The 18,017-nt window shown below is 36.7% G+C and overlaps 1 protein-coding gene across 2 annotated transcripts in view; it reads left to right on the top strand.

Annotated features, from left to right (window-relative positions):
* Positions 1–18,017, top strand: part of SGIP1 (SH3GL interacting endocytic adaptor 1) — a 119,481-nt gene that overhangs the window by 66,482 nt on the left and 34,982 nt on the right. For both annotated transcript variants that reach the window (XM_037740021.1, XM_037740020.1), the window contains one exon: positions 672–737. In XM_037740021.1, the coding sequence (XP_037595949.1) occupies positions 672–737 (66 nt within the window). The remainder of the gene's footprint in view (positions 1–671; positions 738–18,017) is intronic.

Here is an 18,017-nt window from a genome sequence, read left to right as displayed (position 1 = left end):
ACCAACACATGCTTTTGTGACCAACTTACAAAGACATTTAGCCACAGCTGGATACCATAGACAAAGATGATATTATGATACTGCTGTTCAAAATTAACAGTCTATAACGATCAGGTGCAAGGCAAATTGAATTTGGATATTGATGAGGCTGAAATGGGATAATTCATGCAGGGACCTTGGATTTACACTGTTGCTTTTTTATGGTAACGTTGAAAGCATCTACTTTCCCATGGGAGGAAGGTTCATGCTGAGTGATCCTATTGAGCTGTCAGGGCTCTGTCAGGAGATTCTTGTTGATGGACATATGTCTGACCACTTGAGAACTGTGTTGGAGTGAAACACACTTGCATAAGTCAATTATTAATGACAATTCCTTTAGCAACTCCCTGAGAAGGTGGGGCGTGACTTCTTCCCTGGAGCCGACTTCAGACAAATTCACAGATGCTAAACGCTGGCATTTTTTAACATTTTAATTTATCTCATAGAACCATCACAAAATAAGCAAAACGCATTTTAATAACGAAATCATAATTCCAGTGTTTTAAATTTTGTTTCCTTTTTCCATTAAAATCATTCCTGTGTTCCAGTCGGTAGAGCGGGCTTCTTGATTTCATTTGGGATTTGTATTTGTGTTTTTCTTTTCCATTCGTTTATGTTTCTTTGGTTCGTAGTGTCAGAAGATGATGTTTTTTATGACAAACTGCCCTCGTTTGAAAGGCGCTGTGAAACGCCTGCAGGTATGGTGCTAGCCAAGTGATCTCTAGAGACCTAGATTTCAAAAATCCAAGCCATTATCCATCTGAATGCTATAAACTTCATGGACATGCTCCTCACCTCATGAGTGTCCAGTGCCTCTCAGATGCACCCTGTATATTTACTGTTCATTGTAGGACTCACGCCACTGAAAGTTTTTAAATGACTGTATTAAAAAGCAGCAGGTTGCATGACAGTTTCTCAGTGAAGAGGTTCAAAAGAAAAAGGTGAGATGCTATCGCTTTGTGACTTTACAGAGGAAGGAATAATTTAACTGCTCAGAATTACATGTCCGGTCACTGCTTTTTAATTTAAAAAATAATAGAGCATCATTAGTAATCTTGTTTTCTCTTTGGTACATAGGTAAAGGGTGTTTTGTGTCTGGATGCCTAAGGTGATTCCAGGGGAGGGGAAAGGAAGATATCTGACATCTTCCCTGAAATTTATGTTGATATGCAATGCTTTGTCATTTAAAACCTAAGCTAATGTTTTCTACAATCCGTAACTCTGAGTTTATCTTTCTGGAAACATAGAAGGGGATGACATTGAAGATGAAATGGATACAGCCATTGCTGAATGACAGTTTGCCCAAATTAGTGCAGTTAAAATATGCTGACGCCCCTGCATGGCCAGGAAGACTTCCACTCCATGCACACAAGTACCAAATGTCAAGCGACCACCAACACGTGCCCATTCCTTTAGGCCTCCATAGCTTTGCTTTTGCTTTTTGTTTCCTGAACTAAAAAAAAAAAAAGAAAAAAAATGCATAGATTGCCAGCCTTCCCTTTTTCCTGCACGCTAATGGCATGTAGTGCCTCCACCCTTCCCTATAGTGAGATTAATGACCTGCTCTGTAACTCACATTGTGTCCTTCTCTCTCCCTTTCCTTAACCCTTCCCATCCCGCTTCAACTCCTGGCCATACAGAGAATGAACAGCCTTCCCTCGTTTGGTTTGACAGAGGAAAGTTTTATTTGACTTTTGAAGGTAAGTAGTGCATAGCATACCAGGTTCTAATCTATACTCCCCATCCTTCTTTCCCCATCTGCATTTCCAAATCCCAGTTCTCTTCAAAAGTTCTGGTCTCACATTCCATATGAAAATGCTATGGCTACTTAGAAAATGTTAAACACTAAAGGAAATATTACATGAATTTGGTTAGTATATGATCTTCAATTTTTCACATTGAAAAAATTAAAGCTAATTTGCAGTTAATATTGGTTATTTAATTAACTATGGTCAATTGAAAACAAAACAAAACACACCTTTTTTGGCCAAGGAACTTAACTCTGTCAACCAGGGCTCTTTCCTAACTCTTTTGCAAATGCAGTGCAACAAATACGACATTTTTGGTTGGTATTGGCATTTAACTTGTTTTGGATAATTAATATTTCAGATGCAACCTCCACTATTATAAAATGTAAATATGTAAATACATTCTTATGACAAGAAATGCTGTATAAGAGATGAGAAAAACTGGGAAATGAAAAAAGGAGTATAATACTAAGTTTGATCTGCATCTCCTGAAATTGCAATGAGATGGCTGCAGTAAAATGGACAACTATTGCTGGACTTGCCATTTTAGAAGATTAATGAAAATATATCTAAATACAATGTCAAATATCTAACCTCAATGTTTGATCATTTGTTATATTCTACATTAAGGATAAGCGTTCTTCTGTTTTATATTTAAGTTCTAAATCATCTTAACAGGCCAGTCATTTGACTAAATGGACCATTTAAACTAATGGTGACGGGGGGAGAAGTTCAGTAATTGAACTTAATTTATGGGCTATCTTACACATAAAAATTTATCACATAAGACCCTACTTTCCAGGATTTTAAATTGCTACCTTTATCCCAGGGTCAAAAGTTGGCCAAAAAGCGTTCCACTCTAGAATTGAATCTAAATATTGAACTTGCCTTTGTGTTTCATGAGAACAAAATAGAATTTTGATAACTCGAGTGTGTGTTTTCATGCAATTTTAAAAATTAGAATGGCTGATATACATATATAGTTTGTAGAGTTGTGGATTCTTTTCCCTCAACAATGACTTTTGCTGGGAAGATAGTCGTAGAGATGGAAGTTCTTAGCTAGAACTTATCCAGAAGTAGCTTGGGTAGTAGTAGGAAAGATAATCTGATTTCAAATTTCGCAAACATTCTGATTTCTTGGACTGGCTTGGGTAAAGGACAGGTGAATAAGCAGTAGAGGACGTATCTTCTGTACATGAAGTCAAAGACTTCATTGCCTTGGGTCATTAATTTTGTGATAACCAAGATGCAAAGTCCACAGCTTGTGACCTCCTAAGCTTTCTTTTGGAATTAGATGAAATTAATAAGTGCCTAAGTATTTTTTTTACTAATCAGCATGTTGCAAAAGAACCTACAGTTGCATAGGGTGGTAATCCTGAAGTAAAGCACTACCTGTATACTTAAAGGCACTTTGTTTCCATCTGGTCACAGCAAATGATGTAGTTTACCCTCTTTTGACTAGGAAATTAAGCAAGGCACTTTGCCAACCCTCAAATGATTGTCTGGGGCTCAAAAAAAACCAACTTTGACAGTTTTTTGTTGTTTGTTCTGGCTACTGTATGTGCTGGCTTATTTGTTTATACTTTATTGTGGGTCTGTTTTGAGAGACAGAGACCCTTTTTGAAGAAACCAATCTAAAGACATTTTTGGTTGTCAGTTTGTTTGTTTTAAAAATACATATTCTCAATCAAATATGAATATTTAATAAATGTGTGGAATAACATATCATGTTTTATGAAAACATATTTGTCAGTAGATTTCTGGGTATTTAAAGTTGGTAATATTGCCATTTTAATTAGTTAGATTCAAATTCCTTAAGCATCTCAATTTGGGCCAAGAGAAGTCATGCAAGAAGAGTTTTAATAAAAATTAATTGGAATCTCTAGTACTGTATTATCTTAATCTTGGACTTTGTTCAAGATTAAGTATAAATGAGGCTTCCTGAAAGGGTATGAGAATAGCCATGTCATGAATGTAGGTGTCACTGTTTCTCTCCCTAAAAAATGCTTATGCAGATAAAAGTATATTCAAATGCACTTCAAGGGAAGCCTTAGAAGAAACAAAATGATGCCTTGCTATCTGAGCAAAAATGGCTATATTTTTTAAGTGGAGATTTGTTTTCAATACTTGGATATTTTTAGCTAGTGAAACCAAGAATAATTTTTTTTATTCTGCTGTGATGATGAAATGATATAGAAATGGTGACATTTTAATTTACCTTGAGAATAGTGACCACACTTACATTTTTGCGCTTCAAAAACATTTTCCTTCAGCATGTTTTATTGAGTAGGATTTCTAACATATTCTTCTAGGACACTCTGGTTTTACCCACATTTGTTACTATTAGTATTAATTACCATTATCTTCAATTCTTCATCCCCGGAATGTAGATGAAGAAAGATTCCCATGTCAAAGTAGCCATCAGTTCCAAATAGCTTTTCAATTATTATTTATTGACCTCTAAATAGTGTTCGAAACCCTACTCTGTCTTATTCATCATTTTATTCTTACACTGCTTTAGACATCATTGTCACTTTAGTCAATGTTTGAGCTACTGACCAACCAATCAACAAAGTAATCAATTGGCATATGAGTTTATTTGAAGATAACATGAGGTGCCTCACACTTCCAAATTTAAGTTAATAATAGAGATAGAAAACTGTTAGTGGTTCTAATTCACGAGACCCAGTGCTTTTCCAAGTGTTTTACTTTTTTAAACAGCTTTACTGAAATATTCATTAATAATAAAAATTCAATTTAAGTTTGGAAAAAAAACAGTAAAGGTTTCAAATGGCGATAGCTTTTTAAATTCATCAAAGACTGTATCCTATTGAAGCTATCAAGTATTCTGAGGTGGGAGGGCAAGATATTTCCATGACAAATATTAAATAGAAGATATGACTGCTAGGTATTTGAACAATTCCCCAGAGTGTTTGAACATCGAGATGTTTTCAGTAATGTGCTGCACTTCTCTTTGGCTAGCTTTTTAAACTACAAAATCATCTTATATGTGGTGGTGAAAAATGAACAAACAAAAAACCTGCTACCTTAAGTTCTTAAGTGGCCTCGTGTGAGAATATTAGCTCTATCATCTGCTTATACAGCCTCTTCTATCTCACACACGCTTCTCTCTACACTGCTCTGTGCTTCTATTCGCTGGTCTTTCTCCCATCCCACTGGGAACATCACATTCCTAACAGTCCCCTTCTGTACATTTCAGTCTCTCAGCTGAACTTACCCACCCGTTTCCTGACGAAATCCTGGCTCTATTGGGAGCCATCATTTCCGTAGCACTCTCCATGGAGACCTCTCTTCAGTCTTCCATAGACTGTTCATCATGGGACTAGGAGGCAGTGTTTGGATTCCCCCAGCTCCCTAATGCTACTTCCAAAACCTTCCTGATTGTGAAAGCAGCTGTCTGATAATTCCAGGATCTTCCACTCCTTGTTGCTGTTAACAGCTGACTGCAGAGCAGTCCTCTGCATTTATCTTAGAGATGCTGGCAGTTTGCATGTTATCCTCTGTGCCACCTCACTTCCCAACATCATCCTGTGACATAGAGTGTATGTGTGTGACCCGTCCCACACACTGGCTCCAGAGTCTCTTGATGTCTTCTCCAACAAGCTTTCTCAGGCTTTCTCTCCACTTTGCTAGGAACTCCACACCTCTGGCCACACCCTGGAAATCATTCCCACTGGCAAGTCTCATTTCAGCTGTTTCATAATGAACGATTTGCCGCCCTTTTCGTGCACGAGGGACTTTATGAAGCAATATTCTTTCATTCAACAAATATTACGTGACTGCCTACTGTGTACTGGCACTGGGCACTCCCCAGCAGTAAACCAAACAGAAAAATATCCCTGTCATCACAGAAGTTATGTTCTACTGTGGAAAGTTAAAAATAAAAAGATAAATAAGTAAAAGATATATAGTATGAATATGGTAATTTTATTCAATAGGAAAGGAGAATGGAGCATAGTGAGGGTTGCAGTTTTAAATTGGGGGATTTGAGGTTGAAAAATTAAAAATAAAATAAAAATAATAATGAATATGAGTAACTAACATCTGAGTATGTACTATGTATAAAGCAATCTCCATCTATTATCTCATTTCACCTGCACAACTCACTAATGAAGAAACTGAGAGTCAGGTAATATAAGTAACTTTCACAGGGTCACACAGTCAAAAAGAGACAGAGTGGCAGGGCATGGTTTCTCACGCCTGCGATTCCAGCACTTTGGAAGGCCAAGGTGGGTGGATCAACTGAGGTCAGGAGTTCGAGACCAGCTCAGTCAACATGACAAAGCCCCACCTCTACTAAAAATACAAAAATTAGCTGGGCATGGTAGCACACACCTTTAATCCCAGCTACTTGGGAGGCTGAGGCAGGAGAATCGTTTGAACCCGTGAGGCAGAGGTTGCAGTGAGCCGAGATTGCGCCACTGCCCTCGAGCCTGGGTGACAGAGTGAGACTCCATCTCAAATAAATAAATAAATAAAAGAGACAGAGTAATGATTTAAACTCTGGCCGCCTAGCCGGAGGCCACTCTGCTCCACCACCCCACCCTACTGTACATACATAATCTCATTCAGTCCTTGCAACAAAGGTTTTGCCCTAATCTTCTAGACTTCCAGCTCTCTAATTTCCTGATACTACACCTTATTTGTCTCTTTTATTTTTAGTTGACAGCTAATAATTGTCCTATTTGCAGGACACCAAGTAATATTTCAATACATGTGTAATACATATAATAATCAAATCAGGGTAATTAGCACATCTATCATCTCAAATATTTATCATTTTTGGGATTGTGAACATTCAAAATCCTCTTTTAGCTTTTTGAAAATATGCAATAAATTAGTGTTTTCTGTATTTACCCTACAGTGCTATAGAATACTAACATTTAGTCCTCCTATCTAGTTGTAATTTTGTACCTATTAACCACCCTTTGATCCCACTGAGACCTCTGTTCTCATGTTCTTCCTGTTCTCAGGCCACTAACCCTGATGGAGACATTCATGCTCTTTTCGTTATCCAGATGAGACCCCAGAGAGGAAAAATATGTTTCTGAAAGGACCTTAATCATTTGCATAATAGGAGCTACATTTTTTCTCTTTGGAGTTATATTATCTCTGTGAAGAAAAATAAATGCTTGGGCGTTTTAAATGTCTGACCTTCTTAAGCAGATTATTAAATACCCCTACTTAGTAATTGGCAAGTCACAATTATAGTCATACAGCATTCAACTTTCCTTACCCTAACATAGCAATAAAGTAAGAAATGAACAGGTCAGATTACTTACACACAGTCACAAGTATACTAATTCATTCACTTGAGAGCCACTAAAGAAAGGAAAACTGGAAGATGTGACCACTTTTCTGGGAAGCAATGGCTCTGCTAATTTCACATTATTCTCAAGTGGGACATGTTTGCTAATAGTACTTATCCCACTGAAGGCCCCTTTCAATCAATAACAGGAAAATTATTAAGTATCCACTCTGCAAATCACAGCATTAAGTATGACCAGGTTGGGGAAACAATACAGAAACATTAAAAGCAGTTTTACAAGGCTCTCTTCATTAGAAATATTAAAACCATGCTCCCTAGCTATTCTGAGTTTTTGTATGTGGACTGAATTGTATATCTAAAATGAAAACTCCATTCTATTAAAAAAACTGAAGGTCACAGAGCGTTTGTTTTTTTTTAATAGCCTAAATCTGCTAAGATTAAAGCAGAGCTGAACCTGCAAAATGTTCTCTCAGGCTGTTCTGCTGAGAACAGTAGTATACTTTACCTCTTCATAATAAATTAGTTGCCTCGTTCTGAAAATTTTAAGATTGACCAGCATGCTGATCATACTTGGTTTCCTGCTCTTTGAGGCAGTTGTCCTGTCTCATTCATGGTTAGTTTACAACTGTCATGCTGGTGATAGAACAGAAAGGCAACAAAATGTCCCCTCTTTCTGGTCTGAGATCTTGGCCAAAATCGAATTAATAGGCTTCTAGGGAGGAATCCTGCACATATGCAATTTCATATGTACAGAATTCATAAGTGGACAGAATTCACATTAGAATTCTACTAATGGGAAAGCTGGAGAGCAGGTGGTACCTTCTATCCCAAGCACATCACCATGCAAGGAGTACCTGGTTGAGGAAAATATCATTTTGCTTGGATTCAGCATATCTAGGATGCTGCTGTTTTTACCAGTAATGCTGATGCAATGTATCGCTGATGAGCCCTTAACATGGGCTACATTCTGAGCTAGTTACTCCATATCCACAAGCTCATGTCATTCACAAGACAATCCTAGGAAGAGGGCACTATTGTTAATCACATTTTACAGATGAGTAAACAGAGGTTCTGAGCACTTAAGTAACTTTTCTGAGATCACATAGCTAGTTGGTGATTAAATCAGTTAGAGGGGAGTTACTGATAACACAGCTAGTCAGTGGTTAAATAAGTCAAAGGAAGTTACTATTACGTCACAAAACTGATGACCCTAACCACGACGATGCTCAAGTCTTGGTTGTGCCGCTCAATAACCACGTGATCTTGAGTATTTAATGTCACTGAGTCTCTGTTCTATCATCTTTAAAATGGAGAGCATAATACCCATCTGGCAGGATAATTAGGAAAATCAGATAAAATACATTGTTTTTGTTTCATAAAGTACTATGCATATGAAAGGTTCTAAATTATTCATACTTTGAGGTTGCATTCAAACTAAAAAAGAATTAAAGGAAGAGACCAAGATGGTATTGCCTCCAAGACGCATTTGTTTTCTGATATTTTCCTGGTCTCTAAAGTGGCCTCTTGAGTGTCTGGTGGTGACTATGCTTAGAAGTTTCTTGTGTCTCTATCAGACTCACTGACAATGTAGTTTCTTATAATGGTCCAAAACACACAGTTGTTTCTGAATATGTCTCTCATATTCAGAAAATCAACCCAATCCAATAGTTTTAATATAAACACTGGGAAGCATTTGCTTTGCTCAAGGTTGAAGTCTTTCACTCTCCAGAGAGGAGAACACTGACAGCCATTTGCACTTCCCTGCGTGCATAAGTAGATTCAGTAATGAGACTTCTCATCTGACTGAAGTAATCAAATGGGGAACTAACAAGAACAGCAGAAAGTCTTGAGTCCCCCAAAAAGAAAGGTTGCTAAGCGTGGACAATTTTAAAACCTGAAGCATAAGTTAAATAGTTCCCTAGAGCAGGAAAGTGAGAAACAGAATAGAAAAGTTAAAGGATATTCACTCATTTTTCTGCATTTAGTGCTTCACAATCAGTCCATGAGCTCTTCTTAGCTAAAAGCGCCTGTGCAGGAACTATGGAGGTAAAATAATATGACTTCTGCCTTCTAGGAATTCACAAGAAATAGAAGAATAGAAGAAATAGAAGAGTTTGTCACTTCCTATACAAAGCATCCTGTAGCAAAAACAATGGTAGAATTGCAAACATGTTCTAGTAGTTAGGGTGATGGCAGAAAAGGGAACGACATTTAAACCTACATAGACTCTACTTTTAAGCAATGTAACATGTTGTTATGTGAGAATCTAATAGAAAATCTTACATAATATGTAAATGTTAACCTAAGGTACATTTGGTATTATCATAGGTATTAGAAACAGAAAGATTCCTCAATTAATGCATATCTGTTTGCTCTCAGTACACATATGCATACACAGGCACACACGCAGAGATAATAGAGAAAAAATAAGGAATATATATGATATGATATTTATCACATATTTATTCTATATGTGTGCTATATTGATATACATTGACCTAGCATACATATGAAATATAGCATATCAGCTATATCACATTTTATATGTGATGTATCATATATGATATATATGAAATATGGAATATGTGCTATATTGCATTTCACATATATTTATATCACATCTGTAAAGAAAGAACTCTGTGTGTGTGTGTGCATGTGTGTGTGTGTGCGTGTGTGCACGTGTGTGTGTGTGTTTATGCATGAGCCTGGAATAAGCCTTCTGGGTCTTAGTTATAGCCTCAGCACAATGTGTGACTTCGGGCAGAATACTTAACCTCTCTAAGACTTAGTTGCCTCCTCTGAAAATTGGAATACTAATGGCACCTCTTTCCTATAAGGCTGTAGTCAAGATTAAAGTCAAACACTGAGTATAGTGCATGCAAAGCACTCAGATATAAGCAACTGTTGTCCAACTTCATGCATCCTTTGCTTGTAGCATGGCTGTGTTTTGCTTCATGCTTGCCTGCTTTGGAAAATTTTCGGTTGTAGCATTCTTGTCTTCCTCCACATAAAAACCTGACAGTTTGATTCTGCTGTAAGTTGCTACATGGTCTCCCTTCCTTGTTAGCAGGGATGACAAGCAGTGTTTTCTCTGCTAGTATAGAGCAAGACAATGATTTGGAAGCAAATCCTACCGCGTTGCTGTACACCCTCTGCCTCCACTAGAGCCTATTATTAAAGCTGACTTGTTGAGACTAATGGTCTGCCTGGCAGCAGCCTCCTGAGGGTTCTGTGTTAACACTGATGGGAAATGTGGCAGAAAATCTTTTACCCTTTCTTTTATTAAAGGATTTATAAATCATAGCACTTCCACAGATTTGACAAGTAATTTCAAACTTCCTGAGAAAAGAGTGGAGAAGCTGGAAATTCCTGGGGGGCAACGGCCTCATCTTTGGATAGTTCTGAGCCTTCAATATGCAATTGCTGGCTGATGACCTCTCTAGCGTTTGTTCCTATTATGTCTTTTAAGAAGAGCTGTCCATAGACTTCGGCTGCCTACCCCATTTCAAAATACTTGTTTTATGAACCTCTGACATAAATGAATGGAGAAAGCATACTAGTGATCCAAAGAGATTTTACTGAGACTCAGGAGAATCTCCCATTTATAAGCCTTTTTGTGTGTCTGGGGTGGATATATTTAATCAGCACCACATATACGCCAAACAAATTTTAAACAGCTACTTGTGAAAGGCTTTTGCAAACTATAAAGTACTATTCAAAAGTAATCATTTGCTAAGATAATAATTAATATTAATGAATATTTAATATGTGCTAGGCATGTGCTAAGAATTTTATATTAATTGCTTCATGTATTAAATCAAAGATTGGCTTGGAGATATTAGCATAAGGCATTAACATAAGTCATTGCTCTTAACATTTTAACCCTTTTGTGTCTTCAACTATTTTGCACTGTGTGTGATAATCATTTCTGCTAGAGCATCGACTGTCAGCAGAGAAAAAAATTCCTGGATTTTCTCTTCTCTTCTGCTGATTCTGCTGCACCAAGTCACCAGGACACAAGTAAATATGGTCTTGGGGCTTCTTTTCTTCCTGACACACATTCACACAGGCAGCGTGTGCTATTTACAACAGTGTTTCTTAGTCTTCTATTCCGAGTAATAAAAGCATGACTTCCCCTAAGACCTGATTTAGAGAATTGAAATATGCCTCTGAGAAAACATGAGAGGATTTTCTGGACAAATGTCCCAAGGGTAATAGTAATTGTTCAAGGATGTTTTGGAGGGGTTGCAATTACCACTATGGCAAATGAGTCTGGGAAGAGGAAGTATGAGTTATTTAATGTTAGTTACTCCTTTCCTTAGATTTTTGCCTTTTTTGGAATTTACACACAGCCCATTTGCTATGAAACTAACAGCTCAAATAGCAGGTTGTCAGGCAGTCAGACTATGGCAGACTGCATTCTTCCTGCTTCTCCAATCACATTTATCAGTCCCATTGGGGGAATAACTTTCAGTAGTGCTCAAAATTACCAGCATCCAATTTGTAACTGCAAGGAACCTTTCAAGAAATGAAGAGTTCTCACTCACAAATGGGAGTTAAACAATGAGAATATATGGACACAGGGAGGGGAACAATACACACCTGGGCTTGTTGGAGGGGATGAGGGGAAAGGGGAGGGAAAGCATTAGGACAAATACCTAATGCATGCAGGACTTAAAATCTAGATGACAGGTTGATAGGTGTAGCAAACCACCATGGCACATGTATACCTATGTAACAAACCTGCACATTCTGCACATGTATCCCGGAAGTTAAAGTAACATTTAAATAAATAAATAATGTGATTTTTATTAATTTCAGTTATATTAAAATAAAAACAAACAAAAAGCTTCATTACTTTGGTTCACAACTGATTTCCTCTTTTTAATGAATTATTGTTTTTGATATAACCTGAAAATTTTTTTGTTATAATTTGCTTCTTGCTATTAAACTATTTATTTTAATTTCATCGCTCACCTTTATTACTTTTTTCTCAAATTTTAGTCAAATATTTTTAATTTTTTATATATTACATATCAAATATATAACATTATATATTTGATATGTAATAGTTGATGATATGGAAATATAAAATGTTTTAAATATTTATGATATGAAATATATATATTTATAAAATATTTGTACATATATCTAATTTATGTGTTTATATATATTTATATATTATAAATGTTTATAATATTTTATATTTTAATCAAAATATTGTCTTTTCTCTTTAATACACGTAAAGATGACAAAAGAAAAAAAAGAAAGGAGAAATGTAGAAATCTTTTTTTTTGTTTTTTTTGGGGACGGAGTTTTGCTCTTGTTACCCAGGCTGGAGTGCAATGGCGCGATCTTGGCTCACCGCAACCTTCGTCTCCTGGGTTCAGGCAATTCTCCTGCCTCAGCCTCCTTAGTAGCTGGGATTGCAGGCACGCGCCACCATGCCCAGCTAATTTTTTGTATTTTTAGTAGAGACGGGGTTTCACCGTGTTGACCAGGATGGTCTCGATCTCTTGACCTCGTGATCCACCCGCCTCAGCCTCCCAAAGTGCTGGGATTACAGGCTTGAGCCACCGCGCCCGGCAGAAATCTTGATGTTTTTTAAAATTCCAAAGTAATTATCAATGTGTACTTATATGTTTGCCTCAATATCAAAGTAACACATATACATTATAGAAAACTTGGAAAAACCAAAAGGTATTTAGAAGAAGATTTATAATAAAATAATTGTAAATGACTACTATTATTTTGATATTTTTCAGTTCTAACATTTTGCATGTGAATGTGATTCTGTGTATGTGTGTGTATATGGTTTATATTGTCACACAGTGTATAATTATCACCCCCAAAATCTATTTAGAGATTAGTAGAAAAAACATTTTTGATGTTTCGGTGCAAATTCTCGAAACTCTCTCTGCATGTATCTACACACACATGCACTGACACACATATACACACACACAGAAACGTGCACTACATTTACTTGATCCCAAGAAGCCATACATTGGGATATGCTCCATTGTTTTCACAACTTTTTGGGTGCAAAATAAACTTTGTCAAGTGTAGAAAAGCATTTTTTTCTAACCAATAATAATACACAAAGTGCAAGCCACTATCTTCAGTATAACCATCAGAAGCTGAGCCTAAATCTATTTCATATTCAGAATGTGTGACACATCTGAATCACTTCTGGCCATCAGCAGTTATAATTAATATCATAGGGGCTTAATGATTTCTCTATAACACATGTTTATAACCTTGACCTCTTTATACTCTTTGCATTGATAGTTTATGACACATCAAAAATTCCAGAATTTTATCTGCATTAACTTTCCAGAATTTACTTATAAATTGTTGCAAAGTAAACAAATTCCTTGAAGTCAACAAGAAGTTCTTGACAGATACAGTTTTAGCTCATGAGTATTCCTTTAGGATGCATGTCAGTCATAACCTACTTGTTCCATCATCTTTCAAAATTCTGTAGCTTCGATCCCAAAGGATGTGGTAATTTCTTCTGCCAGCAGTTGGATAGTCTGGTAGATGACTGTTAATTTTCCAAGAGAGTTGATGAGTTGTCCAGGGGCATTCACATCTCTGGCCCTTTTAAGCCTGTAGATTAGTGCTTCTCAAACTTTCTTTTCATTATCCTTTGTCATTTGCTTGCCCAGAGAGCCTGTATTAGGCTCTGTTTTTCCCTAATTGCTTTCCAAGTCAAATTCTAATATCACAGATGTACTGTACATCTGACTATGTCCTGTATGTATATCTGTGTGCTTTATACATTTAACAAGTAAGATTTCTTTCACCTTCCCCAAAGAACCAATTTTCACCCCCTTTGGGGTGATACTTCCACTTTGAGAATCCATGCCATGCCTGCATCTATATCTTGGATCACATCTTCCTAGATGTAGGGGCGAACATCCTTAACACAGGGTATGGTTTAAGAATACAATGGAAGTTAGACCTGGTTTTCAGTCCCAGCTCCCCTACTTCTGTAGAGCAAGTTACCTGGAGCAAGTTATTTAATTTCACTAAGCTTTCATTTAAAAGAGTGTACCTCAAAGCGATGTTTTGAGATGAGAAGACATGAGGCATGTAATGTGTTCAGCACAGTGGCCATCATATATAAGTGCTTTACATAAATTAGCTCTTTATATATTTATTCATATTCTTCATAGTACCATGCTATATAGCTGGCTCAGTTTCCGATGCTTGATCAAACTCTCACCACTGTCTGTGTGAGAGTGTTTAGGATTTGGCTGCATGAGTCTTCATACTAAGGCAAAGAAAACATTAAGATTTGAGACTAACTGAGGAAATCAATTTGAGCAAGTGTGCATTCACTTTCCTTTAATTATTATTATGGCTTTGTCTTCTGTTTTGTGTTCATATTTAGCAATAGTATTTTTGTTGAATGTACTTGTTCTGACTTGGAGGATAAAAAGAAAGTGTAAGTTTCTTATTTTCTGAGTCAAACATTTTAGGAAGTTAATTCAACTCAGCATTAATTTTGGATGACAGCTTAGGTGCTCTAGGCATAGACCCAGGCTGAAGAAAAATTCTCTACAAAACATGATGAAAAATGTCAATTGATTGTATGTTTCTGGACTGAACAGAATTTGAAAAGCAAAAAAATTTTGCACATAAAATATATATATAACCAGGGCAAGTGGGCAGAGGCTTATGAAAAGGAAGACTGGAAATAACTTTAATCCTATTTTCATACTCAGAAATTCAGTACTCTTAACTCCACTCTTTAAGAACTGACTTTCATAAGTACACTTTCTTCATTTTCATGAAGGAGAACATGTAGCACTCTGAAAAGCATGTAACAAGGATAACTCACCCAGTGCCACCGTGGGTGACAACGAAGCCTATAGGGGTCTTATATGGAAAAGTGTGGAGTCAAGTGGATCTAGGTTTGAACTGACTCCACCATTTACTGGCTGCAAAAACATGGGTAAATTGTTCTCTGCTCTCACACTCAGTTTCTTGATCTGTAATATGAAGTAATGCCTTTCTGGATACTGGTTGTAGTGATAATTAAATGATGCACTATATGTAAAGCATAAAAGACGGTATCTAGCTCATAGCAAGCACACAGTAATATTGTTCCTCCCTTTTTGAGGTTTGCCCTTTTTCCTCTGTATTCTCACTCAGCAGGTCAAGTGTTGCTACTTACCTCAGGACAGGAGAAGCCAATGCAGCACTTACAGAAGCTTCTTGACTGTTTTAAGCATCGGTTTGTCAGCTATAAAGTGGGGATAACAATACATCTTTCTTAAAAGTGTGAGGATTTAATAAGGGAATGCATGTGGAACATTTAGTGCAGTACCCAGAATTCAGAAAGTATATACTCTTTTAGTTCTCATCCTAGCATTATTAATAAATAGTATAAGACTATCAAAACACCCAAGAAAATGTTGTATAAAGATAGATTTTTATATGCAGCATGCACACACACAATTCTACACGTATAAGATATATTTTATATAATCTAAGCCAACTATAATCATAATATTCCAATATTTAGAGAAAAGGGAAAAAAATAAAAATTTCCATGTAATAACTTCATTTTGACTCCTTTTCTTCCAAACCTATTCTAAACGTTTTTGAAAAGTTTTTGCTATGATAAAAAAGTAACTTTATAAATCATCACTTCAGCTAAGAGTCACCAGGTCACAGGAAAATATTTACCTTTTTAAGTTAAGCTCTCATAATACAGTCCTTTATACTGAACTATACAGAAAGAATTTCTACTTTTCTTTTTATGCTTCTGTCATATAGGAAATGCATAAGGTGCTGAGGAGAACCTGAAACAATATGTTACCTATCATGACTATCAGGCAAATTCTTCTTCACTGCTAATGATAATGGCTGCCAAGTTATCGAGTTTTACTGTGTGTCAGTAACTGTAATTTACATAAACTAATTAAACTTTTTTTTTTTTTTGAGACACAGTCTTGCTCTGTCACCAGACCGGAAAGCAGTGGCATGATCTCTGCAACCTCTGCCTCCCAGGTTCAAGAGATTCTCCAGCCTCAGCCTCCCAAGTAGCTAGGACTACCAGGTGTGCATCACCATGCCCAGCTAGCTTTTTTGTATTTTTGTAGAGATGGGGTTTTACCATGTTGGCCAGGATGGTCTTGATCTCTTGACTTTGTGATCCACCAGCTTCAGCCTCCCAAAGTGCTGAGATTACAGGCGTGAGCCACTGAGCCCAGCCCTAATGAAACTCTTTACCCCCGTGTTCAATATTGGTTACCTTGCAGTTACAGGATTCTGAAGACAAGCAAAGACCACAGCAACATAAAAGTATTTACTTATAACCTTAGTCCCCATTCTAATACACTTTTTCCCAGATTAACACTAGCATCCACCAGGCCTGGTGGCTCATGACTATAATCCTAGCACTTTGGAAGGCTGAGGCGGACAAATCACCTGAGGTCAGGAGTTCAAGGCCAGCCTGGCCAACCTGGTGAAACCCCATCTCTACTAAAAATACAAAAATTAGCCAGGCCTGGTGGCGCGTGCCTGCAATCCCAGTGACTCAGGAGGTTGAGGTGGGAAAATCGCTTGAACTCAGGAGGTGGAGTTTGCAGTGAGCTGAGATTAAGCCATTGCACGCTAGCCTGGGGGACAAGAGAAAACTCCATCTCAAAAGAAAAGAAAACAAACAAACAAAGAAAACCCACTAGCATCTATCTCACCCATTCCATGAATGCAGTATCCAGTAAGTTTTTCCATAAACATCTGATCATATAAACAATGGATCTGCCATGCAAATACAAGGCATATTTATTGCAAAGTGAAATTGCCAGTCTTAGGAAAGATACAGGATTCCATGAAGTCAGTGAAATTGATGATGTAAAACTTTTCATCACACTCAAAGTCATTGTCAGTTTAGAATTTAACAGATATTAAAACTATCTATTAATTACTAAGAGGGAAAGATGTAAGCTTACATCAGAGCCACTTCAAAAGAAAGACAAGAAACTGAGAGAAACTTAGAAGAATTTATAAAACTCTCAATTAATTCTGCGATAATGGCTCCATTTACGATTGTGAATCAAAGCCAAATCTGAATCTCGGTGGTGTGTAAAGCTATAATACAATTTTATCAGAAAAATATATGCTTCTCAAAAATATCAACACAAATTATTTTTGTTCATTCTAAGAACTTATTAATGTAGCTTAAACTTTGTTAATAAAAGATTGGTTCACAAGTTTAGTTCATGTCAACTTAGAATCTCAATCAAACCTTTCTATCCTTATGTACTGTGAAATTTTAATATCCAGTTTAAGTACCTTAATTGTTAAATGACTTCTCTGTTATTGACTATCCTCAAATAACAAGAACATAGAATATCCTATGTCATCATATTTAACCTTCCCAATGTCTGTAAAAGGTACTATCTTCATTTTACAATATGATGAAGCTAAAACTCAGAGAGATCAGATAACTTTTCAGGGTCACAGAGCAGGGGATAAAATTCAGATTCAAAATTAATTCAACCTCTTTCCACAGTCTCTTTGTCATAACATATTCTATAAACTATTGTAGAATTGGGTCTAATTTATGCTTTTTCTAATTCTAACTAATATTATCAGCTTTTAAAGAAAAAGCTAGTCTAATTTTCACTCTTTGTTGCTTTATGCATCTTCTGGAACATCGTCTCTCTTCTATGCACTCTGAGACTTTCTGATGTCTCCATCTGTTGGTTATATCCCTGCATTGTCATCCCTGGGCATAAGGATCATTTGCCTCCTACCTGCAGCAGAACTTGTAAGGTGGGCCTAATAGCCTGCAAAATGGAGACAACAGTCTTTAAACAAATCAGACCACTCTCTCCTGCTGTCCATGCTTCAGATTGTGTTTTTGGGGTGACTATTTCCAACGCCAGATGAACAGAAGGTAAAATATGCAGCTCTCATGG

This window comes from Cebus imitator, unplaced genomic scaffold (genome assembly GCF_001604975.1).
Source record: "Cebus imitator isolate Cc_AM_T3 unplaced genomic scaffold, Cebus_imitator-1.0 Scaffold3, whole genome shotgun sequence".
Classification (NCBI taxonomy): domain Eukaryota; kingdom Metazoa; phylum Chordata; class Mammalia; order Primates; family Cebidae; genus Cebus; species Cebus imitator.
The sequence above is the reverse complement of the archived record's forward strand: the minus strand, read 5'-3'. Positions and strand labels throughout refer to the sequence as shown.